Source organism: Paralichthys olivaceus, chromosome 8 (assembly GCF_024713975.1).
Source record: "Paralichthys olivaceus isolate ysfri-2021 chromosome 8, ASM2471397v2, whole genome shotgun sequence".
NCBI classification, from domain to species: Eukaryota; Metazoa; Chordata; class Actinopteri; order Pleuronectiformes; family Paralichthyidae; genus Paralichthys; species Paralichthys olivaceus.
The window spans coordinates 16,923,874-16,951,840 of NC_091100.1; the positions used below are offsets into that span (position 1 = coordinate 16,923,874).

At 39.2% G+C, this 27,967-nt stretch overlaps 1 protein-coding gene across 2 annotated transcripts in view; it reads left to right on the forward strand.

The window, feature by feature from the left end:
• LOC109627472 (zeta-sarcoglycan) overlaps window positions 1-27,967 on the forward strand; it is a 305,924-nt gene that overhangs the window by 168,321 nt on the left and 109,636 nt on the right. For both annotated transcript variants that reach the window (XM_069530649.1, XM_069530650.1), the window contains exon 2: window positions 8,702-8,911. In XM_069530649.1, coding sequence (XP_069386750.1) covers window positions 8,702-8,911 — 210 coding nt within the window. The remainder of the gene's footprint in view (window positions 1-8,701; window positions 8,912-27,967) is intronic.

The window sequence follows — 27,967 nt, forward strand, 5'->3', positions numbered from 1 at the left end:
GTCCAGAGCCTCTATAAATAGAGTCTGTAGTAGGAATCAGTCCCTTTAAAACCAAAGCAGGGTTTCAGCAATCACAAACATCAGATGAACGAGGAGACGCATTGACGAAGGAAGCTGTATTCTCCAGAAACACAACAGCAAGGCTTGTTAATTTGAACAGCTCAAAACAAGCCCATGTTTTAATTTGGAGCCAGACAGTGAAAGAGAGGATGGATGGGCATATAAAGCATTCGACTTCATCGACTTCAAAACTGAAGGAGACCACGATTTGAATCAGCTGTCAACTCCATGAAGTACAAAATCCATCTTTGACCCGAGCTATTAGTAGATTTACCAATTACTTACTTCAGATGAATCACTTGGATAATGCACCATATCTGTTTGTAGGTTCATAGGCACATAATGCAACTTTTAATAATGTCATACTACTTCATAAATGTCAGACTTCCTATATTGTCACTCTGAATAAGCAAATCTAAAAAGGTGCGTTTTGAGGTGGGATTTAACAATAGCTGTTGAGGGTCATCCTCATGACACCCAGACTCTTGACTTGAGTGGAGGGAGGAACTATGGAGTTGTCAGGTTAGGCCAGAGTATATCTGGAGCCAATGAGGAGAACCTCTATTTTATATACAAATACACCTGTAGATAGAAAACTATCTTTGACTATTATATGATCTTTATGTAATGAGCTGAGCCTTCAGTGTAGCGTGGGCTGCCTTGTTGTTGTTGGTGAAGAAAAATACCCAGAATAAGGCAGCAGGGGTCATCACCTGACATTTCCTTTATCTTTCACTCTCTGTATTTTAGTACCACTTATTTTTTTAGTTTCTCCCCCTATTTGAAATACTGCAATCCTTCCATCCTGTTGCAGGTTGTTTAGATGGTGACAACTGTTGTACATAAAGCTTAGTCTTATGCGTGCGTGTGTGTGTGTGTGTGTGTGTGTGTGTGTGTGTGTGTGTGTGTGTGTGTGTGTGTCCTTTCATTACTAACTTTGTGAGGAGTTTTATACCATTTTGGGAAAGTGGGGTCATTTGTTCTCTTTGAAAGTTAAGACTTGGTTTTACTGCTATGTTAAGATTTAGGTGATGGCGATGGTTGGAGCTCGGTGTGATGGTTGAGATTAAGTTAATTGGCTCATGAAGTACAAACGTGTGTATGTGAGACAGACAGAGCAAAAGTTGTTCTCTTTTTTCACTAGGCCTGCTGCAGAACATCGTAAATCTGTTGGAATAGTGAACGCCTCACTGCACAGAAGCCCTTTTGTGTGTCTATATGTGTGTGTGTGTACACATTGTTTATATTTGCTGATGTTCCTGTTTGTTTGCTAGTGCATGTAGCTGCAATGTGATTTTGTGTGTCTATGTGTGGGTTCCTTGTACTGTACTGTGTGTGTGTGTGTGTGTGTGTGTGTGTGTGTGTGTTTGTACAGCTGTCTTTGTGAGGACCACGTTTAGCCTGTAACCTACGGAGTGAGGACATTATTGTCAAAGTGAGGACATTTGGCCGGTCCTCACTTTGCGACTTTCCTTTAATGAACTGTTTGGGGGTCAAGACTTGGTTTTAGGGTTAGAATTAGGTTTAGGTTAATTTAAGTGTTAGGGTTAGGGATTTAGTTTGGATGGTTAGGGTTAGGGTAAGGGGCTGGGGAATGCATTATGCCAATGAGTGTCCTCACTAAGATGGCTGCGCAAAGGTGTGTGTGTGTGTGTGTGTGTGTGTGTGTGTGTGTGTGTGTGTGTGTGTGTGTGTGTGCGTGTGTGTCTGCGTGTGTGTGAGAGAGAGAGAGATTTATCCACCGACTGAACACCTGACTGCCCACAGTGACAGAGAGGGATGGCAGACTGTCCAAACCTACAGCCAACACAGTGCTTTCAGTTCATTCAGCTTACTGTTTTATTACATGGGCACCAACAAACACAAAAACCACATGCACATGCATGAAGACATCAGCAGTTTGTTGCATGTGTAAGCATTCGACCTGAAACCTCTTGTTGTGTTGCTGTGTGCACACCTGATTTCCCTGCAGAATTGCAGCTGTTTTTATTTGTGAACAATCCAAAGTCAGTCACATACAAATATGAAATAGGAAGCTCAAATTATATTTGAAGGGTTAATAAGGACAAGGTGACGTTATTTAGTGTAATATTACAGTAATAATGGATGAATGTCCTCCCATATAACATATATTGATTCGATGATTTGAATACATTTTAAAGCAAAGGAAAACATTATCTAGATAAAATAAATGAAAAAAAAATTTTTGTAGAAACATGAGCCTTAAAACAGAAGACAAATGGAAATTATATCCAATTTACTTTCCATTTGTCTTGAAGGGGGGAGTCACATCTCATTGTGCTTGATAATTCTTGTAATAGTAACACCTGTGTTTTACATATTGCTCCAGTACTTTTATTTCCTAAATGAATAATAATTTGACTAAGGTTCTAGATGTTATTAGCATTAGCAGCAAAATCCACTATGGCCAACAACAAGCTCCACACATTGTAACCTCATAAACAGAAATTTACACATCTCACAATGACAGCCACACTGATTGACTCATTGACAGGTTAAATGTGATGTTGAGGAAATGCATCACTGAGACACCACAGTATAGACTGTTAATGCAATTGTGTGAGGGACTCAATTCGAGATAAAAAACCCACTTTATTGGAGTCATATCTCAAAAACAGGTCAATTAAATTATCTAAAATTATTCCAACAGTGTCTCCCAATGTTCCCAATTAATGCAATACTGAATGTGTTGTGTATCCATTTTTTTATTATATTTATCTTTTGGAATTATGTTGTGCACCCATCTGATGTATGAAAGTCTACTGATTGAGAGTCAGTCCAGAAGTTGCCTGGAAATAGAGATACCAAATCACTAATTAAGGTAATATTTCAAGAAACATTATCTCCAATAATGTGCAGATAATTAAAAAAAGCCTTTGATTTATTAGGCCACTGAATTGCACAGTATTTCCAGACATAATAAATATAAAATTGAATGGTTGAGTGAACAGATAGCAGTTATTACTCAAAAATAGAAGCAAACTTGTTAGTAAATTTAAAGCCAGCACTCTCAAGTTGCTGTCATCTATCACATTTATTACACCATTTTCTCAGTAGTAAAAATTGGTGTCTGTATTCATTCCACCCTTGAAAAAACAAAGAATCTTGTCTAGTATTTTTTATCTGCTGCAAATGATCAGGAAACCAAACGATGTGATGAGACAAAAAACTCAGAAAAAGCCATCAGAAGTGGAGTCATAAGGAAGTGGTGGTATTGATAGAGCATAAGCAGATGTGAGGACAGGCTGTGTGATGCTCTGTGATGCTGGCTGACAGATACACTGGATTGCCTTCAGCACTTCACATATAGCAGCGGCACCAATCGGGCCGAGTGTGGATGCTAATTATACTTTGATATGGATCATAGTTATGAAATAGAGTCATGAGATGACCAAATGTCCTTTCCTTCATCCCTGCGTTCATCATCCACACATGTCTCCATGTCAAATTCATCTATATAAACAGCCGCCTGTCAATTCATCCACCTTTCACATTCATTATCAGGGAGCACACGTGTGCGACCGCTCCCCCTCAGTCGCAGTGTCCGCTGAGCTGAATCTGACTTGACACACACTTCAGATCCCACATACATTAACATTCATTTAGTTACATAATGAGAAAGGATGACACTGTGCATCAGTGTCCGATAACTCTGAGAAGTCTCTTGCAGGAGATTCTGCGAAAGTGGATTTTACATGAAGGGAGGTCGAGCCTACAACAGAAACCAAATCAGATCAGCTTTTACATTGACAGATTTATATGAGCAGTGAGTTACATGGCTTCCAGCCCGGACCATGAAGACATGAGCCGTTATCCACAACAAAGACATGATGACAAGATATATTGATATATATTTGCGATTGCCTATCAGTCTTAATGGATTTTCAAAGTCTGTTTTTATGTGAAATTAATCTTGACAGATGAAAGACAAATTCATTGAAAAAGTAATATCTCCTCTCCTCTCATCTTCTCTCTTCATTTAGTAATGCTGTTTATATTTGTTTCTATTTTGGGGCGGTTTGCAGGGAGGTGGTTGAATCATGTGTAACTCGATCATATATTTCTTTTTCTGCTTCGTTTGTCTATTTTCCTTTTCTCTCTACTCTTCTTCCTCCTCCAATCTTTTCCATCTTCTCATTTTCTCCTCATCTAATCCTCACAGTGAAGAACTGAGCCTTAGTCTGGTGTCACATAAAGGACTGTGACTATGTTATAGCTCGTTTGTCATATGCATGTGAACACTCCCTGAATTTGGATGACTTTAAACATCAACTATCAGCCCTCATATTGACAGAAATATTGCTGTTGTGTTGTCCTGGTAACTGCAGGGCTGCACTCGTTTTGCACATCGCACTAGTTCATCACTGTTCATATGAAACATTTCATACATGTCTTCAGACAAATATCATCTTTATTGCAGGGACATTACAACAGAATGAAAACATCTATATACACACTGAGGACTCATAGATTGTTGGGAAGGCATCGATTCACCTCACACACATACACAAACCCTCACATCGCAGTCCACACAAACAAGTGGCTCTTTTCCCCACACAAACACACGCGCACACACACACTCACACACACACACACACACACACACACACACACACATACACATATGTTTGTACAGCTGTCTAAGTGAGGACACTCATTTCAAATAGAACAAATGATCACACTTTCCCTAAATGGTATAAAACTCCTCACAAAGTAATGCAAGGACACTCCACACTCACACACACACACACACACACACACACACACACACACAGTCGTGACCTCAGAGGACATTGCATTGTTTTCCTGGAGACTTACTCCAACTCAGTGACTACTCGACTCGTAGATTTAATGATTAATGCAATGGGGACCCTTTTTTGCCCCCATAAGTCAGACCAGTCCCTACAAGGTGACAAATTTAGGTCCCTGCACACACACACACACACACACAACATATATTCCACAAATTAAACTTCTTCATTGCAAATATTTGCTACCTCCCTACAAATAAGATACTAGTGAAAACAGCCAATAATTTACTTTACATTAGTGTCAGTTTTTATTATCTCCTCATGATGTGGAGGTCACAGTTCATCAACCTCCACATGTGCCACCACATCGCCGAAAATGAGCAACCCTGCTACTCATATACTTAATGTGGATTCTAATTTGAGCTTTATCAACTCTGCTCAGATCATTGTTAGATTGCAGTTATGCTGTAATGGTAACCATGGTGATGTGGCTTTGGTGACTGTTGTTTTCATGGCTGTCAAGACATTATAATGTTAATAAAGTTAGGTCACGCCATGCGGAGCCTCCGGGCTGTGACACACCATGGGATTGATTGAGGACTCTGTAGTCAGTTCAATCTAAGATATGCACTGGAAGAGAGAGGGAGGGAGGGATGAGTGTCGGACAGAAGAAAGGAGGGAGGACAAGGGGGAGAACAAATAGATTGACAACAAAGAAGAGGGAAGGAAGAGAGTGATGAAGTGAGTTGAGAAGACAGGAGGAAAAAGAATGGAAGAATGGAAGAGGAGTGTGGAGGTGGGTGAGGAAGAGGCTTTGGATTTTAAATAAGAGAAAATAGGAAAACAAATCATTTTAAGAAGTGAAACATTTGGAAAATGGTGAAGAGTGGGAAGAGTCAGGAGACGGTGAAATGCAAGAAAAGGGTGGGAAGGGGAAGGAGGAGGGGATTTTCTGTGGTGAAACACTGTGTGAGAAAACATGACAAATGATTTATAAAATTGGTGGATTATTGGGGAGGAGAAAATAATATTTCATTGATGTGCTGAGTTGGATTGATAACCAGGCATGACTCTGAGAAATGTGACACAAAACACAGATACACATGCAAGACAATGATTGAGTCACAAAACTGGTTGCACACAATCCAGAAGTGAAGCTGAATCAAACAACATCAAAACGAAGAAGAAATACATTTGGATTTAATGTGTTACGTTGGTTAAATGGCTGAATCAAATGCCCTTGAGAACACTAACACACTAACACACACACACCCATACACATATATGCGTGTGCATCTATTGATTCCAGGTGTTGACACATGCAGGAAGAAAATGATAAGCATTTGCTGGCACCACAGAAAAAACTCACAACACACCCTGCTATTGATTCAAAGTGGAAACTGAATACTGAGATAAAATGATCAGCAGCCCATTCCATTGCCCTATTTCACAGCAATACCCTGCTATTGATTTAAATGCATTGTATCTGCACAGATGGAACAGATGCACCCAAAAAAACGTGGAGCACATAAAGTATGTGAAAAGGCAAAAAAAAAACAATATTACTTTCACCCACTTGACAAACATTAAGACCTCTTTACTCTTGGATGTTTAAATCTGTCTCATACCCAGACTCTGCCAAGATATAAATGAGTTGGATTACATTTAGACAAAAAATGATATCTGCGGATATTGCATGCACATTAAACACAGCTTTGGCTTTCCTCTGTCCAAAACAGATTGCAATGTGTATCTTCTTTTGATCATCTCCTTTAAATCTGATACAAAATCCAGTACTTCCTCTGTTATCCATTTACTTTAATCCAACTTCTGGGCTCAAACTTTCAATAACTGCTCCACACACAGATTCAGTGAATTCACACTTCATAGTTATTGCAGCCAATTGTATTCCTGTGCACCGCTGGAGATATTTTTGCTTGGTTGCCTCCTCACTGCATCTCAGGTGTATTTCCACATGGATTTGTTGTGTTCTATCTCAGCTCAATCACCCAGTCTCTTTGTTAATTCAGATGGAAAACTGTGGTGTAAAGGAAAACACACAACTGTGTAAGACTGTGTAACACACCTTTACTTTGTGGGACTGGTAAGACTGGTATTGTTGAAGCGAGGTTATAGTTTTTGGCAGATTATTACCTCCAAGGTAATGTTTTCGTTTGGGTTCGTTAGCAGGATTACGCAAAAACTACTGGAAAGATTTCCATGACATTTATTGGTGGTAGGATGTGGTGTGGGTCGGAAAAGAACCCATTACATTTTGGTGCAGCTCTGGATGAGAAGGTGGATCCAGGATTTTTGTTTCAGTTTCTTTAACGTTGTAACTATTCAACATTTTCATTGATTTCACTACAATCAGTCAATATTGATGGATATACTCAGGTATGTTTAGGGGGCTGCTAACTATGACTGTGTGCATTTTGGTGCAGATCTACAAAAAAGATTGGATCTAGTGAATTTAAATGTGTTTTCGTAAAGGGACTGTTGGGCCTTGTGTTTGCAGCGTGTGACAGCTGATCCTCTGTGTGTGCCGTGTGCTGTCTGCTGCTTCCCTTGTTTATTGGGAATGGGGGCAGGATAGGTAAACCATGGTTTGCCTATAACAGTTTATTGGGAAAATATATACTTGTGGTAATAAGGGGGACATCTTCAGTAGTTGTAGTGAGGTGATACTGTGTACCACTCATGAGCAAACATGCTCGTTTAAACGTGGATGTACATTGTCATAACAACAGTGGCTCAGTGGAACTTTGCTGGAGACGAAGACAAAAAAGTTGATATTTGTTACTGAGATTCTTCCACTGAAAACCCAACAAATCTTACACAGGCCAAGTCTGCATTTCCTTTATTATTATTTTTCCTGCGGGCGAGGCAGGAGTCAGCATTTTTGTTTGCCATCAAGCCTTGTTGGTATCATCATGTGCGAGTATATGGAGAGAAAGTATTGCAGGGTGGAAAAAGAAAATCAACAGTCGCTGAGGTGTTAAGGTCATGCAGCCTCAGCAAGTAAAGACATTATGTGTGTGAGAGAGACTGATAAAAAGAGAGGGAGTGATAGGAAGTGAATTAGGGAGAGAGAGCGATAGTTTGAGGTGGAGAGAGAAAGGTAAAGAGAGTGTGAGAGAGTTAGAGGAGGAGATCAAAGAGATAGTAGTGCCTTGCAGCCAGTGTCCATATCTCTAGCCACCAATGACTCCTCCTGCTGCACTACAACTAATGGACTCTGTCCTCCTCTGCTGTCTTATCTGCCCCCCCCCTCTCTCCTGCCTCTCTATCGCTCACTACTTGATGCCTGTGCTATATCTCCACTTCACCGCTCCACCTCTATTTTTTTTTCCACTCTCAACCCTGCTCTGTCACCTTTCCGCACCTTCAATCTCTCATGCTTTGTCTGCTCCCCTATCATGTTCTGCTTAATCTTCAACTGTTAAGTACAGTTTCCATTCTTCCCTCCACCACGACCAAAACCCACAAAAGTTTATCCACTCCTCTCTCTGCTTTATTTTTGTCTGCGCTGCAGACAGTCGGCTTCCTCTTCCTTTCTTTCTGTAATCTTTCCCTTAATGCTTGTCAAGCGTCTGTGCAGACTTGAACAAACAGTTTCTGTTCAAAACGAGAAACTCATCGTCTGAAAAAAGTAAGAAGGAAGGAAAGAAGTATTCTAAATTAATGGGTATGAGTCATTAACAAGAGTCAGTTGAGTGACACTTAACTCACAAAATATAGTTTTCAGTTTTCCCTCAAATGACTTCACACTGTTATGAAAATAAAATTCCTCAAAATTAATTTCAACATCTAAGATCTTCAAAATATGAGCCAGCCTGACGTATGTTCGCCATATTTCTGTCTTTCAGATGACCCAGGAGCAGTACATCCTTGCAGCGCAGCCCAACCCGCTCCACCAACGGGGGGCGTCAATGTGCGGTGCCCAGGTTTACCCAGCAGTGGGGATCTATGGCTGGAGGAAGAGATGCTTGTACTTCTTCATCCTCCTCCTCCTCGTCACCATGATCGTCAACCTTGCGCTGACCATCTGGATCCTCAAAGTCATGAACTTCACTCCGGTAAGAGGCGCGTGTGTGTCTCTGTGTATGTGTGTGTCATCAAAATGCCAGTGATGTGAGGGTTTGTGTACGTGTGTGAGGTGAATCGATGACACATTACTATTCCATGTGGTAGCTGCAGCCTCTTGTGCAAGTAAAGACCATGTCCCTCTCTGCATGTGCGTGTGTGTCAATATTTGAATTTTAATTGCTGACCTAAAACAAACAAACAATTATGTGTATTATATTTTGAGTCCAAATTAATGAATTACCAACTGAGTTTACCCCTGAAGTCTTTGTTCAATAAGAGGATGTTGGACATTATTCCTGCTGCTGAGGATTCTGTGTCTCCAATGTTGGTCCTCAGTGGCCTTGATTAAGGACTTTGTCTTTTGTTCAGCTGCTTAATGTGATTTATTTTGACATTTAACCGAGGAACACCATTGGATGTGTGAACTAGAGTTCAGCGGTTTGGCCTTAAATGGATCTCATGGAGTATCATGAAAATGTTGGACCATTATTCCGCTTTGTTGTTCTGTATAAAAGAGCTAAATATGGAATGTGGGTGTTGTGCTGTTGTTAAGTAGCCAGCAGATGAAGTCACAGATTCAGATGAGTGTCTGTGTAAAAGGCAGGGCAGCGTGGGGGGGTAGACTGTGACACTGTGTTTCACGTCACGGCTCTGATTCCACTGTGCAAACTCAGTCTGGTTCAGTGTAAACAAACACAGCTAGCATAATGTGGGCTCTTCTCAATGCCAGTATATCTGTTCAGAAGTGGCTTTATCTTCCACACAAAGCCGTGCAGGCTTGTTGTTTTCTAGACCATCAGATCCTTCCAATAGACCAGTCCCATCTTACTGACTGCTGAGCCCCAATGTGTTGTATTCTATATTGTTTATACCGTCCATCCCAATAGTCACCTCATGTGACATGTAGCTACCAGTCACAATTTTTATTTCATAATGACTCTGATTCTCATCTAATCATAACTAAATTGTTATTTTGACTGAAAGTTGTTTCAGCGCAACTTTAGTTTCAATTTAACCAAACCTTAACTTCAGCTGTAGAAACAGTGGTAGGTCACAAAGATCTGATATGATTAATTCTTAAAGGTCCAGTTTGTAAGATTTAGGTGAAATAGATCTACTGGCAGAAACTGAATATAAAATAATCCTAGTGATGTTTTCACTACTATGTAATCATCTAAATTGTACACATTGTTGTCTTTATATTTACATCGGAAGCGAGTCCTCTCTACGGAGGCCACCATGTTTTTTTACATTAGCCTTGAACGGACAAACTAAACATCTGTTGTGTTTTTAAGTCAAGTGTACCACAGGTTATCTTTCATGTTTGGAAGAGGAGGGTGAGGTGAGGTGTATTCAGCTGTAACATGAAACTTCACCACTCACCACTGGACCTTTAACCATTAAATATTGTACAGATTGTGTTCCTTTAGGAAGGGAAGGTCAGTTTGGTTTGAAGGTCTCAGTTAAAACAAATTGTTGAAGGACGACTGCACTGACCTGCTTTACCCCTCTGTGAAACACTGAAATCAGCACAATCAGTTCAAGTATTCACAACTCATCTCAAAACCTGTTTTTATTCATTGACTTTTTGATGAAGCTGAAAACTTGTTTGGGTTCTTGCTTCATTTCTAACTTATCTTTTACTGCTCATATTTTGTGATTTTAATGCATTTTTTCATTCCATTTTGTTATTGCTGTTGATGTCCAGACTGTGCTGCTTTGCTTTGTAAGCACCTTTTGGAAACCACTTTCAAGGCACAATGGTTTTGTGCCAAATAAATACATTTCACTTGACTGATTGGGGAAAAGAAGCAGCAGTGAAACATTATACATACACATTTGTTTAAATCTGGAAAGATCCTGAACACACAGAATAATAAGATCAGCACTTTTAGGGCAAAAGAGAAAATTATTGTTTTGATGTATCTCTAGTTGCCTCTGTATGTCTTTGTCTGTGTCTTTTTAAGTCGGTCTCTCTGAGCATGTCATCCACGGGTTACAGCACCCATATATCAAATATCCCATAATGCCCCTGGGCTCAAGAAACTACACTGTGATAGTATATATGCAAATGAAGCAGGATTTGACCTCTGCAAACCTCTGGTAAAGACTCCTCACATCACGGCGTATGTTTCAGTGAGCAACTTCAGAATATGGGGGAGGAAAAAAAAAGAAAAGGGGAGGTGGGGGGAGTTGCTGTAGAATATGCCCGGGGGAAGGCAGCCAGCATTAAGTATAAAAGAGGAGAGGATATTTTATAGGCTATGTACCGGTGTGTGAAAAACAGAGACTGTAAGAGAGATCAAGAGGCAGGAGGAGTTATAAAGGAAGGAAATAAATTGTAAAATGCATGAACAGAAGTTAAGTAGAGAAGCTGTTTTGATTATTATAAATGTGAGTGTGATACTTGGAGCAATATAAAGGAAAACTCATGCAATTTATACAAATGTACAAATTTTGCAAATATAAAATCTTAATAACCGAAGGAAATTAATGGAAGATATTGGTTTATCTATTTATTCAAAAAGTTTAGGTATTTGTTTATGTTGTCCTTTGTTAAGTGAATATGTTATTGGGCCTGTTGACTGTGATAATACAGTAATCGGTCTGATTTGCTGTTCTTTTGTCTTTTATTTGGTGAGTTATGTCTCTAAGTCATTTAAATTATAGACATAGATCCTACTAATCACCATCAAATATGGCATATATAGAAGAAATTGAAAGTGGAGATTCCATCATGCATTGATTTATAACCTTGATACAACAATGAGTTATTTTATCTCCAAAACAGAATATCCAAATCCAGCTCATCTGCATTGGTCCCTTATCTTCATTAATAAAATGTGGAGCGGTGTAATGGAAGGGACTGGATGTCAGTGTTATTTATATATTTAAATCATTTTTAATCTCCTTTTTAAAATCAGTGTGTTCTGGTCATGATTGGTCATATATGGATACAGACAAGCAGCATTAAAAAAAAATCACAGCTGCCGTAACAGAACCACTTCCGTGTTTGACAATCCACACTTTCCTGTTTGTGTCATGTTGATAAAGCCAGATTTATCTAACATAAGTCCACATTTCTGCTGGCCTCTTTTAGTTTTTTTGTGAACTGCAGCCCGGCCTTTCTGCTTTTGAGGTTGTACCTGGTGTTTTCATCTTGAGGTGGATCCTCTGAGGTTATGGACATTAGGATTCTTCTGCTCATTGAAAAGAAAATGACCTTCTTTAGAGTATACTTATTTTTCTTCACCATGCAAATCATGTTCTGCTCATGAAGAATGACATGCTCCTCTGTGTACCAGGTCATGGAGAGATTTTTATCGATTTTTTTCCAAGCCTCATTATTATTCCCTCCACTTGTAATGTCGCTGCTTACTTACCTGAAAAACTCAACCTCAGTCTGAGCATCTCCAGATCTTTCACAAGCTAGCATGACACACCTGCCCATGAAACATAAAGTAGGCAGGCATCCCATTACATTTGAACCTTTTCAAAGTGAGACAGGGCACATGAAGTTAATATCGCAGTGTGTCGCACAGAATCAGATTCTCTCTGGGAAACGGATGCAGGCTGCCACAGGCGAGGTGATTAATGGAAAACACTGGATTCACAGTGTGAATAAGAGAAAATACATTTTTGAATTAAATATCTTCATGTAACATAACTGTACCTATGTAAAAAAATATAATGCAGTGCTATGTTGAATTCTGAAACTCAAGGTTTCTCAAAAGACCCCAATATCAATGTAGATACACCAGTAGAGGAGCCACAATTTCAAATCAAGTTGCAGAAAGTCCAAGGCATGAGGTGCAGCATACATACAAAGCTGTTTGGAGTAATTTGGGGTGGACTATGGGAACCATTTATAAACACGAGTCCGGGGAGCAAACATCATAGCTACTTAAACATTGCTGAACTTATATAAATGAGAGAAGAATGAGTTGATAGATAAATAGAATGTAGTGCTTTAATCTATAGGAGGTCAGAGACTGATGTGGGAGAGCCTCATTTCATGTTTTAAAAATACATTGTTTCAGATTAGCATTGCATTTCCCCCAAAATGTACATTTGCTCATGATAAAAAAAAGTTGCATAGAAACATATATGTCCATTTTAGTGGCAATTGAATTAGTGTAGGAGTGTAGGAATGACATGAGTAAAAAACTGCAGGAGTGAAAATTAACTTGTGGGATGATGAAAAGGTGTGATGCTGAAAAACACATTAAAAATGCACTTGACCTCTCTTGGGCCTTGTTTTCTGTCCACTGTCAGACTTAAGACTGATCTTGAAAGAACAATTGTGCAGACTGACATCCTGTGTGTTATCCTGCTCCAGTGTCACTTCAGCGGTTAGTTCAGTGCCAAACAGTAGTGATAGTCGGAGTGAAAAAGCGGGGTGGGGATAAAACATATGGATATAGAAAGACTGATTATATTGCTATGGAGGTTTGTAGGTGTTATAATACACAGTAGACAGATGGTTGTAAAAATGTTTATTGCTCAATTGGTTGGAGCTGGAGTGGAGTGGGGCAGGCAGTGGAGTCCAGAAGGAAGAAAGGCCGGTGGTGATCAGAGTGGAGCTGGTAGGCTGAGGTCGGAGCAGAGGAGGCTGAAAGAAACACGATGACGCTGAGCAGCTGGTTCAATGGATAAAGTTCATCTCACTAGAAGATACACGTTGAAATCACGAAGCCGATATGTGAACACTGGTGGACGGACAATCTGACGAAGGCAGGAGAGATGAGCTGGGGTTTTATAGACTGAGGAGAGGTGGAGTTGATGAGGAAATGAAGCTCAGCTCACAGGCAGTCCAACCCAGCTCCAGGTAGACACACACAGGGATAGAGATGGACAAGAAACACTGGGAGAACACCACTGAGGCAGAAACAGGAGGCAGAAACCTGGTCCTAACAGTAGGATGGGTGAGAGCGGTATAATTTGTGTTTGAATGTGTTTTAAATGTAGTGTGTGAACATGCACATTTGTTTTCTCCTCTTCCTCCGCTACTTTGAGAGGAAGAAATAGTCTAAAATCAGTGTTTGTAGGAAATTCATAGTCCTTTTTTGAAGAGAAACAAAATCTGTTTATTACAAGTTCCCACTGTGAATTGAAACAGTGGCTAATGCAATGGATAAAACACCGTTATACCTGCCCCATATGTGAGAAAAGGATGCAAGTGGTCATTTAAGCTTAAATTCATCACAACAAACATGTGTTGACATCCCAAAGGAATATGTGACCCAACATTGGCTGCTGTGCTTGTTAAAGGAACGTACAGTCTCCATACATAAACACACACACACACACACGGTAATATTAAGTAGAACCTTCATCAAAAATGTCACATAGCGGCTGTATTAGCATTTCAAAGACTGATACTGTTTTGTTTGTCTGTATTAAGCTGGAAAAACGACCTGGAAAAAAAACAGTGGAAGATTGGGAAAAGTTCACCAGAATGGTGTTGTATAAGTTTTGCTGTTTTGGATTACTGTCCATTGATAAAGTGTCCATAATCAATCCGTCAAATCTGGGATGGAACAGAATTATAATGGTTAGATTTGCATTTGTTAATTGTCGAGTGAAAAAAAAGTGAAAGCTGAGCAGGCTTCACCTGCAGTGGTTATATCGCAGCTCCATCCTTCAGTGTCTGGATGTGAGGCCAAGTCGCTATCAATGAAAGTGTAAGTGACACGTGATGCTTCTTGTGTTGCCCGTTGCTGCTTTGCACCTTCACACCTCTGAAACACGTGTTTCCATCAGAAACATCCAGCTGCTTCCAATCTCTTTCCAGTTGCATCCCTGAAAATGATGACGCTTATCATTGTTATCAGTGTGACTCAAAGGCAGGGGGATATTACAATACATACAATGTGGATGTGTGCCTCCTTTCTATATCACTTCTCATTTCAAATCAGTCTATAGGGCGTTGCCTCTTCATCAGCTCCATGACTGTCATTTCAGTCGCCACCATTCACATCATGGCTGCAGCATAATGACGGCCCTTCTCAAACTTTTTGTTTTGCAGTTGCCAGATGCGATTCTCATTGTGATGGTGTGGAGAGAAAAAGAGATTTGCTTTTGAAGAGACAGCTTTGGCAGCAAATTGGAGTGGAGGGATATGTGGGGAAAAGAGTGTGTGAGAGAGAGAGTGACAGGGAGACTGAAAGAGGAAATACGTGTATGTGTTTTTGTGAGTGACAGAAATTATTCATCAATTGTGCATGCTGATGTGTGTGTTGGAGTGTGTGGGCTTTTTCATGCTTGTGTGTGTCTTTACCCACATTACTGTGTGTGTGTGTGTGTGTGTGTGTCCTCCCCGAGTCCTATGGGGCTTTCGCTACAGAGAAATTCAATTTCAGTTGTCACTCACCAATCAGTCTGTCTAATTCCTGGTCTGGACTAGACTGTGTGTGTGTGTGTGTGTGATAGTTTTCTCTTTATAACACAACTTGTAGTGTGCTGCTCTGCATGCTGACTACTTATATCTGCTTTTTTTAAATACTCTTCTTATACTCAGTCACTAAACAAATTTAATGTATCAACATTCAGAAAATGTTACTTCTACATAATTTTGGTGCTGAGACTTAAAGTCTAAGAAATAAATATTAGTGTTTAACTTTGTGCAGTAACTTTGTGAACCTGTAATCCCAAACCACATTAAACCAATACAACATCAACGTGATAAATGGAAACACAATAAAACTGTTAGTGGTCTGTAATTTGGTTCTGTATTCTCACACACAGGTGACAATAGTAAAGTTCTACCGGTACTGTTTGAATATCTGCTTTTTATTTCTAAGTCCTGATTGGATGCCAATCAGACGGACCATAAAATAAAACTTTATTATTGAGACACTTCCTAAATCAGAGTTACAAGGTGCATTAAATACGATAAACCAACAATGAGAAAATCAATAAAAATGGCCAGCATTAATTACCAGTGGGGTTTATAGCTGCTGAGAGTAGGCTTGCAGTAGGGAAATACAACAAGAATAAAACAGTTGAAAAACAAATGGCCTGTGAGTAGCGTATTAACTGAGGTATTCAGTGTTTCCAGAGCAGAGGTCGAAGTCTCTCCCAGGCCTCCTCAACCATAGCTCTGTAAGTAACGTTTAAAATGCACGATAACCAAACGATAAAATATTAAGATACATTTGGAAAACCAGACAATAGAAGACTAGACAAAGGCAAGTTTAAATACATGACTTTTGGCTGCTTATTAAAGTTGTTGACAGAAAGGAAGTGTGTTCCAGAGTGCGAGGGACAACCAGTAAGTCCTGGTCAGGTGACTGAAGTGATAGAGAGGAATATTCAACCAGAGTCCAGTCTCAAGGTGTTATGGAATACGGTGAGCCTGTTGCACAGAACAGGGCTTTCTACACCAAATTTGTATTACAAGCAAAAGGCAGGAAGGGTTTCAGGATAAGGCGGTATTGTAAGCTGTGATGAGGATGTAAGCAATAAGGGGGAATGGGAAGAATAGGGGCCATGTATTCATGAAAACAGAAGGGGGTGCAGTCTCCCACACCGATCTGGATGAACCAACTATGTATTCACCATGAGAGGAGGAGGCTTACTACCTCAAATGTGTATTTTCTTCCTCAAGAGGAAGAAACAGGTCAGATCATCAGAGATGCACTCAGCGACCTGACCATGCAGTGCTCTATAATTTAGAAAGAGAACAATGGTTTGATGTTACTCAATCCAGACACTTAATTCACTTTGAATTTTAGAAAATACAAAGTAGGCTGAACTTTTTCTGAACACCCTGACATCTACACTGATTTATAATGGCCTTAAATCTCACAAACGCCTTTATAGTCATTGATGGGCTTTTGCTCTCTCTGGCATGAAGGACATGATTATGAAATTAGGAGTAACATTTACATGAGGTTTTGTTTCTTTGCCTTTTCAGCACCAACCTCCCAACAAAAGCTGGATTAACCATTCAGCTCAGTCCCCATGATGCCTTGTGGAGATTTGGGAGGCGTGTACTCCAGCTCATCTGCACTGCTTTCCATTACCCATAACACTTCAACACATACAGACTCCAAATCTGTCTTCAGAGAACCAAAGCTCCACAAAAATGATAGTTATTTTCTCTGCAAACAATTGACTAAACCTTGTTTTTGCAGCATTTAGGATAATTTTGATTGTTTGCTGCATCTGATCCTTTCTTTTGGTTTTGGCTGTCTTTAGAATCGTTATTTTGCTTGGAATCCTCCTCAAATCGGCATGTAAGAGGCTTCACCACTGCGTTATTTCACCATAACTACAACATTTGGGGGTTTCTTAAACATTTTTATCAGCAAATATCTCCTACCCTTTTCTTAAAAAATTACCTAGATAAAATGAGAAGTTAATTTAGGCCTGTGTATTTGTTACAGCCTCACATTACCTTACTGAAAGACAAAATGCATAGATATGATGACGTTTAATGGCCGAGGAGATTAAAGGGAAGAGAATGAGGAGATAGATTCAGCTTTCCGCATGCAGAACAATCACTTGCTGATGTTTAGCAGAGTTTGCCATTCCCTTTAGGCAAATAGTGTGATGGGTACGCGATCTCAATTAGCGGATGAGGTGCTCTTTGCTGTCACTGCTGCACTTTTGATTGATGTTGATGAGATGTGTATTTTTTCATAAAAGCCTCGCCTGAGGTTGCTTTGTTTCTTTACAAATAAACTAATCTTGGTGACTGGTGTGGTGGAGGGAGAAAAACAAAAATAGAAGGATCGCAATGAAGGAGGCAAGCGGAGAGGGATGGTGAATGATGCATGGAAGAAGACAGATAGGAACAAGGGGGAGATGGAGCTAAGAAGGAAGTGTGTGTGTGTGTGTGTGTGTGTGTACGTGTGCGCAGTTTAAATAGAGTGTCCCATCATCCACGCTCAGCTTCTCCCTCCTGTCCTCTGTCTCTGGGGTCCTTAGGGACTTGGAGAGGTGTCTGTTTCACTGCCTCATGGAGTGGAAGTGAGTGGATGATGGGCTGGCAGAGACAGGCAGAGTGTGGAGTGCGATGTGTGGCCGTGTGAGTCACCTTCACTATCTTCCAGTCCAGGGCCCATGGATACCTCTGGTACTTGAGCTCTTTTGGTTTTTGTACAAATATATTTTGTCAGTTATGTTTTGAACTGTTAAAGACACACACACACACACACACACACACACACTGAAATACTCACGCACTGTTAAATGTTTGGTTTAATTTATTATTCAAGTGAAACAAGTGATTGATTGAGGTGAACACCTTTGGTTATTTATTGGACATAATAGGGGAGTGATATTCTACATCCCTTTATCTCTTAACGGGAGGTCACTGATTAATTTGAGGGTAATGAATCATAGTGCTGGATACAAATTTAAATGCCAGTGTATGATAAGTACTGTAAAATATTTCACCCAATATCATACATTCAATCACAGCTCACTGTCTGTGTTAAAATCCATAATATATTTCAAAACAGATCATCACCACTAGGGCATGCACTAGGTTTAAGGAAATCAATGTTATAACATCACAGGTCACATTTACTGTTTACTTGTTTTGTCTTTTTTAATTAGAATGTGATGTTGAAGGCAAAATGAGCTCCTGAACCTGCTGCTCTCAGCTCCTCGTCTAGACCAGCCACTGTCATTATGGCTGTTCACATTCACACTCACACTCTCTCACACACACACACACACACACACACACACACACACACACACACACACACACACACTCACACTCTCACACACACACACACACACACACACAAAGACACACACACACATTTTTCTTACTTTGTCAGTAACAGTGCTGACCTCAGGTGATGGGAGAGTCCAGCGTGAAATACTCTGTCCCCCTGTGTCTCTCTCTCACACACACACACACAGACACAGACATTGGAGAGGGGTTAATGTGTCGTATCCATCAGACTTAGAGTGCTGACACACCTGATGTTAATCGCTTGAATGGTCAATACACACACACAGAGACACACACACACGCACACACACACCCAACAGAAAGATTTGATGTTTGAGTGAATAACTGAACCTATGTGGCACCTGGGAGACGTTAAAAATCGCTCGTAGTTCAACATGCAATAGATCTATATTCAATTAAATGTACAGGGGATGAGTGTATTAATGCTGCTTGAAAGAGATTATTTGACTAATTTGTCCAACTATTTCTCTAACAAGATCAATGCCATCAATTAAAACATGAGTCTGTTTCTCATGAGGTAATTAAGTTCTAATCAGAACGTAGGGTTCATGATTCTCATGGGAACATTGGATTTTGACTAAATGTCACTTTTCCCTCATTTTAAACCAATGAGCTCTGTGATGTTATAGTGATTGACATGTTGCATAATCTACTGGTTCTGTAGCTTGCTCATTTGATGAAGAGCCTGACGTTGCTGTAATAATCATCATCCCTGCAGTGGTGTTGGAGACAAGGCAGACGCTCACCTGATGCAACCACAACAATGCAATGGACGAACATTTATGTGGTTTCAGGAAGGTTTTAACTGGCATGTTGAGATTTATCATATCACTGGAGCTACGATGAGGTTGCAGCTTTTGTTAGATTACTGGAGTTATCATTTTGGTTACAGAAGATGGTTTAAAAATACTGAAGCCTTGGAGTAGGTGGGAATTTGTTGAGTGGCACTTCATTTTATATCTTTTGAGAAACATTTTGTGTTTAACTGCTTTGAACAATAGTGGAGGAACATTTTAATGAGCTAATCTCCATATAGTTTCTGTGTCCTACAGCACCTGCACAGGGACCCACACATACATAGAAACACAGGGGCGACAAAATAATCGTTTACTGATTTGCAAACCAAAATGCTTTACATGACGCATATCACCTAGTGTTTTTTCTTAAACCTTTTGTTTCTACCTATAGGTTTGCTCTTTTGCTCACAGTTTTGAAGCTAGAAACACAAAAACTCAAAATTTGAACAAGACATCACAGCACAAGCCACATGGTTTCACTATCACATGAGGGACAGATGCATCTGATCTATATCGACAAAGAGAAAAACAAAATGCTAAAAATGAAGGAAACTGTCTCTGTGATTTCCACTTTAAATCATTGTCTGCAAAAAACAAAGATGTCTTTTTATAGCGTCAGCAACATTTTTAGTTTAAACTCACTGAGACGGGCAAGAACTTTAACATTAAATCACTTTGATGTGTATTTTTATGCACAGACCTCAGGGTATTTTTGTGTGTGTGTGTGGGGTGGTAAGACAACAGCAGCGTCTGGGAGTATATGTGACAACTAAATCTGAATCAGTCAGCACTTTAGCCCTATTATTTCCAGTGGCAATATGTCAAATGATGATAAATAAGGAACTCACACACAAACAGCTGACCCCCTGCCTGTTCGTACAGCTCCATAAGCTCCAGTGTGTGTTTGTGTGTGTGTTTGTAGCAGGGAGTGTTCCATCTAGCGTGTAAGTGTGTCTGTACTGTGTATGTGTGAAATCAAAATATCCATCAGTCAGCAGTTTTAGCTTTGTTATCCCCACTAGCACTCTATCAAAGATATAAACAATGATAAATAATGAACACTCAGTCAATTTAATAGTGCGTGTGTGTGTTCGATGGAGTTACTCTGTGTTTAGATAATCAAATGGAACATTTGTTTGAAAATGTCTTTTGGGATTTCTGGAATATGCATGTTCGTTTGTGTGTGTGTATGTGTGTGTGTGTGTGTGTGTACATGTGCAAAGATAGATTTTGTTCTCCATTAAACGAGGCCTTAAAGTTAAATCATTCTCAAAATAATCCCTGCTGAGCGGGCATCGTCTCTGCATGGTGGCTCACGTTTACTTTGCATATTACATTTACATTTTTGCATAGCTCCGTTCATCATACATATTACATATTGCCTGTTTGCCAGCTTTTGTTGGAGCAATCAAAGCAAAGCAGATGGTGCTGTAGCAAAAGAAGAGAATGATGACAATAAGGGAAGTGGATGAGATGAACATTTCTCGTGCACAGTCTTAACAATCGCACTGAGATGGACAATGATTCCAGTGAAGACCACAGAACATACAGATGCACTTCACGCAGTGGTTTGGCCTCTGAGGTAATACACAGAGAAGCTGCCTTATACTCACTGTCAGATAGACACTTGATGATGACCCTCAGTTCAAAGCATTCAGTTGCTCCTCTGATTCATGCTCTCTGAGTTAAAATGCCCAAGTGAGTACTTGAGTTAAGGAAAACTTTGCCTTCGTGTTCTTCAAGCCGACATTCTGCTGCAGAGGTTAGATGATGGTTATGTGTTGTGATCACAGCATCTTCACAACAGGCACAATGGAAAAGAAGAGAAAAAGCTCACACCTAAAAAACGTATATACACTCAAAAATATCAGATTTTATAGAATACGATGCATTGCTATAGTAAAAAGGCACCCGGAATACATAATAGTTAAACTAAGCTCAACCTTAAAATTCTACAGCCATTAAAAATAATATAGACTTAAACATATATTATGGTTAAACAATGACCAAGACCAATTTTCTGCACGGGCAATAATACTTTTGATACATTTAGCCTTTAACATACTTTTTACTAAGGTTGTGGCTGCAGTTTTGTGTGAGCACTTTTACTTAAGAAAAAAGATCTGAATCATTTTACCACCATTTATTTGACAGTTTGAATAATTATTTACTGTCAAGAGGATTTGTTTGTTGAATTTGTGCATAGATAGATATTTATTTGTTTGCTACTTCTCATCAAATGATGTTATGTAGATAAAAATGAATATGTTAGTCAGAGGGACCAAAGCTGTGCTTTAACTGTTCTTTTCTAACTAGATCATTTTGCCAATATATATCTAAACTACTTTATTAAGAAGATTAATTTGCAACCTTTACTTGCTTCACATGCTGTGTTGATTAATGAATTCTTATTAAGGGGCTGGATTCTCCTTCCACCACTGCTGACATACTATTCACATTCATACCCAGCACCAGCTATTGCAGAATCATTATGTTGCATTAACTTTATTTCTGCTATGCTACATTTTGATGTAAACACAAGACAACATGCTTCTCTTTATGTTGGGCTTTGTTTGTCTCCTTCTTTTTTCTCTGTTTTTGTACTTTTCTTCCTTTCGTCTATGAAATAATTGAATCAATTGAAGCATCCCTCTGGAGGATCAAATCTAGCGTCTGTCTTGGGCTGAGTGATTCACAAATGTCCCCCTCTTTTATTAACTGACTGTTCAGTGGAGGAAATATTCTAATTAAAGGGATGTCTTTGTTGATTGTGTTTTGACCATGAACGTGATTAATAAAATAATTTAATTGGCATTCTTGCAGCCTCCCCCTGACATTCTGTGTCCTCGACAACCTCCTGTGTCACCTTTTTGCCACAAACCGGCCCTGATGAGTGTCCCACAACATTAACAGCGTTTGTTATTGTGACCGGGATGATGAATGTCCTCATATCTTAAGGAGGTAGCTCAGAAATTGTGACTGCTCCACAACCATAATAGCATATTTATCATAGTAACCATGGCAACACAGGTTGGGCACACTGCTGGTACGGTCCTATGGGTCGCATCCAAAGGAAGGAACAACCTATTTTTGGACTTTTTAGATATTTCAAAAATATATCTCAGTAATGTGTTGCTGAAGTGTACATGGAACTCCTTAGTGGGCTAGATGCTATCTGACAAGTACACTTCACCATGGATGTCTTTTAACGGTGTATTGCCACCACAACAGTGAATACCTCTAGGCCAGTCCAGCACTGCATATCATTCTTTACATGGTAGCTGTTTATAAACACTAAAAATATGTGATTAACCACTTAACCTCCATCTTTAACATAATGTGAAACATAATGCAAACTAAGGGTCCTTTAATTGTTTGAATAGCCTTTAGATATCAGCCTTACTCCACAAAGAGTTTAAAAAAAAATGTATTCTCTGTTCATTTGTGTATTAAATGATTTGTGGAGGAGATGAAACTTTAATGATCCCTGTGGGGGAATATTATTGTTGTGGAGGCAAATAATATACAGCAACACACAAGACCAGGTTATGAATTAGAATACAGCGGATGAGGTGATATCAAACATAACAAAGCAGACAAATACAACACTCCAGCATATTCATCGCAATCATGTATAATGCTGTGAGTAAATTATTGTGTGGTAATATACCGCCACATTACATAATATACCACCACATTACAAATAATGTGTGAACAGCAGGCTATTGAAGTATATGGAGAATTATTTTTATAATAACAGCATTAATTGAGCTATGTTGGAGGATCAGGTGTAAGGCTGCAGATCCTCCAAAATCCATGAATCATTGTGAGATGAAGGAATGAAGAATTCAGTAATGGACCAAGCTCCAGTGTTAACAATCACTGCTTTTCCACTGAACAGCCTTCACCCTGTTCACTGAATTACTTGCATGGTAAAAAAAAAAAAGCATGCAATACTGTACAAAAAGCTATTACAGCAAAAACACTTAAGCTTGCTCTTTTCTTATGGTGGCATAATGTTTTCTTTCAACTTAGAATGAATGATGTACAAACATGGCAATATGAAATCTGCACTATGTCATCTGCATGTGATAACAGAGCTCACCCCCGCACAGAAAATGCATCTAGAGCTGTAGAACTTCACATTATCCACTAAAACCATCTATCTATAATCTATACTGCTTTTTCTCCCGGCTGACATTGTGTGAGTGGCAGGGTTCGAGTGGGATATGTTGCCAACGAAACGCAGGGTTGACGTACATAAAGAGAAAAATAACTGTTCACACTCACATTTACACCGACGGCCAATTTAGAGTCTGCAAATAACCTGCATGTGTTTTGCCCGTGGAAATCCCACAGGAAGTATGAGGACAAACAGAAAGACAGACACTGCCTGTTTACTCTAAACTGATGCAGCATTTTCTTTGCTCTCCATTTTGATTTAGTTTTTTACTGAACATTGATCTGCAATAGTGCCAGAGACTATAAAAACAAATTTAACAATTGATTGTCTTAAATTTACATTCTCATCAACAATATCATTGATATCAATAGTCTGGGAAACTTTCAAATGTATTATGAGACATATGAGTTAATGTCAATAATTTCTGCATTTGCACTCAGTGCAGTGTTGGTTCTGGTACAACAGTGGGATTTACGGATTACCATAATCAATGTATGAGTTAGCTCACTGGCAGATCCCAAACTTTTATATTTCTCTCATGTTTCGCTCTGCATGATTTTTGTCTTCTTTTTTTTTTTTACCCTTCATGTCCTTTGATTTCTGTCTTTTTTGCATTACGCAATGATCCATGGACTTAAACTACATTTGTTATGATTAGTTATTCTTTTTTTTTTTCTTTACTTTCCTTGGTTTTATTTAAGGAAAGTCAAAGATTTGGCTCCATTTTATTTGGGTACTGCTGCAATTCTTTGATACGTGAAGGCCATCTTTAGAAAATGTGTGCAACTAGGTTACGAAACACACCCAGTAGTGCAGTTCATCAGAGTAAAACTACTCTTCTAAGATGCCTCTGCTCTATTTAAAAGGACTCTTCTATTTAAAGGCATTCAGTTGACGTTTAAAAAACATACTTGTTGTGATGTAGTGAGTAAGTAAAAGTGCACAGCCGTGATGTATCATATTATACTGTTGAGGTGAAGACACAAAAACCCTGTTTTAGCCACATTTTATTCTTTCTGGCAAATACACACATAGAAATCCAGTACGTGATACACATTGTACTTTACATCACTGACTAATAGTTTTAATTAATTTACTCAGACTCTTCTACAATGACATTTAATGAGGAGCCCTCACATTCATATTACACATACCCTACCCCACATATCCTATATAGTGCACTCATAATTTCCCACAATGCATCATGAGAAGTAGCGTTCAACCGATGGTCACTAACCAAGTAATATCTACCATCAGACATTGCACTCGCAGCTGACAGCCCGACCTGTCGTACAAATGTGATTACAAGCAGAGTGAAACAGCACAAACTGAGGCAAACAAGTTTGGTCTGTATTTAAAGTACTCAAAGTATTAATACTAAGTGTAAAATAAACATTTAAAATGATTTGTGGGATTTTCCACTGGCCGACGTTGTTGTTGTGTGTCATGTTACTATATTAAATATCACATGTTTGTGTGTGTGTGTAGAGGACACTGTTTAAAGATTCTATCAAAGCTGTCACAAGCTGTGACGGTGACATAGCAAAGCAGTCCACTGCTTTCTCATCACTCGTTCTGCGTGTGTGTGTGTGTGTGTGTCGGTCTTCACTCACAGCAGTGTCTCCACTCTTCATGCAGCAGTGATGTTGTCCTGAGTCCAGCAATCTTTGTGCCAGAAGTAATTGAAGAATTTCCTCCAAAATGCTGTGCAGCCCTTTTTGAAAAATATTACCTGATGTTCATTTTCCAATATTTCATTGTGGTATGTGATTGCTTTCTCTGAAAAGTCTTTACTAAGCAAAGGTCTAAAGATGGGAAATACGTTTTCACTTCTCTACAGCTCCCTGACAGCTTGTGATCTCTCATGGTCAGTGTTAAATCCATTTCATCTTTTCAAACAATACTAGGCAGCTTTAAAAATCACTGAAAAGAGAAATTATCCAAAATGACTACTTTGATTATCATGATATTAAGTCATTTGATAAACATGGATGACAAACATTAATGGCTTAACATTTTCCTTTTCGTTTGTGAAAGTAAAGGGAACCTTTTCAGGTGGATTTTTTTTGGGCCATCAGAGCAAAGAATTTGTCTGAAATGTCGGAAAGTGTGATCAGAATCAACTGATTTACTGATAATCTAAAAAACTGCAGCTCACCTTTAAAGCATAAGCAGTGTAGATAATGAGGGATGTTTGCTTGTTATTTTTAAGAAGTTTTTTTTTAAAAGTGAAAGGTCAAGATCACCGTGCCCTCACAAAATAAACATTGTGATAAATTGAAAACAAATGTACAAAACTTGTCAAAAGAAAACTATGCTGTGACATTTTGGATATTCTCTCCATTTTAATTTATTTTCTAATTTTGACTCAGAGATTTTCACCGGTGCAACTTGACGCAAGGTGCTAATCCTGTTTCACCCTTCACAAAACTCTTTATATTACACTAGCGCTGGCTGACAAAATAGATTTCGACGTATGGCTAAGTGGGCGACTTGGCTGTAAATATGCATGTTGCTGATTTTAAACACAACACAAACTATAGTTGATGTAGCTCTGAACAATCAAGCTTTTCTTGAGATCGTTCTGGCATTTTACTCCGAGAGAAAATGTGCTATAGCCATGTGTGGGATAACAAGCAACTTTTCATATATATAAACACATATAAAAAAACACTGAGGCAAAGAGCCTTTCCTGACACAAAAGTGAGACAAAAGCATCTGCTGTGATCGTTATAATTATATATATATATTATATATAGTTTGCTTCCTATTACTCTCCTCTTGCAACCAACTACTTTATCACACCCCTACTTTGTCTAATTTCAGCTGTTTTTTATTATGCACTACTTGACCTCTCCCCGGTCTCTCATTTTATCCTCCTTTTCCTTTTGTTTAGGCCCCCAGTGTTGGTTTAAGCCTCACTCCTGTGTTCTTCTCTTTTGAGGCTGCAGTTTCCACACAGCCCCTGTAGAAAATGTGTGTTTTTGTGTATTTTTGTGTGTGTAGGATAGATTGCCAGGCTTCTTGTCAAAAAACAGATGATTTCCTGCACCTCTCCCAGTTTTTCCTCCTATAAAGGACAAAGAAGAGGATGAGTGTTTTATTTCCCTGTGAGATGCCCTCTTCTGGTGGATGAGAGAACTGACAAATGAGGTGACAAAGATGATGGGGTGATATGAGAGGAAAAGAAAGAATAGACGGAGCAGGAGGGCAGGTTTACATAAGGGAGAGGAAGGAGGAGATGAGAGACGATACAAAATGAGGAATAGAAGAGACGACATGATTTGAGGTGAGACGAGAAAGAGAGCTAAATATAGTAGTAGATGATATAGGAAAATAATGAATTGAGAATGGTGGAAGTGAGGAGAACAAATGGTAAATGGTGGGTGAGGAGATGAGGTGATGAGAGGAAGAGAAAGAAAGTTATAAAAGTGATTGTATCTCTTGTATCGATGGAACAAGCCCGGTGAGGAGATTACTAAGTATTTGATTTGCTCTGTAGTCAATTTCCTTTGTGCTTACTTTGTCTCACACACACACACACACACACCCATAGAGCTGCAAAAGTACATTATTGCACATCAGCAGCTTGTTATTGCCATTATTATGTGGCTCACATTTTTAAAAGGAAAGTTGCACTGTATTAGACACTGTGTAAATCCAATACGGAATTGATCACGACACTGGGCCCATTTTAAAATGGCAATTTTGTTCCAAGTGTAGAGAAGCCAAAGCATCTGAAGAGGTGAAACAATGGCCCCCTCCATCTGACTTTGGGTTATTTTTACTAAATACTTCTGTTGTGTGTTTCTTTGATTATTTGATCCCAAACCCAAGAACCACAGGGGAACAAGAAAGGCCACTTATACGTATGGATTCTTAGCCATATGTATAAGTGGCCCCAAGTAAACACTGACTTCCACCTCAAATGTTCACAGTTTAATATTCAAGTCATTCTTTATTTTTATTTTCCTGCTGTTTACTTTTTTCTACTTTTGATGATTGGCCACAGAAAGACGTGTGACAGCGGAGATGGAAGTGAGAATGAACAGAGAGAGGTGTGGGTATAGATAATGAAGGAAAGGTGAAGAAGTCTGGTGCAGAGACTGGCCCTGCAAAGTCCACTTAAATATTTGCACAAGGTTTTTCCTTCCTACCATCACTCCATTATGTGGAGAAATGTTTGGTCCCAACTGTGAAATCCGGCACAAACCGTGAAATGTGGATGGATGGATATTTAGGGCATAACTTATTTTTTTAATACCTTTTCTTGTTGGCTGGATCCAGTGTTCCAACAATTGTTGAGCGTGCTGATTGATTCTTAGCTGAATATCTTCCACTGGTTCACATA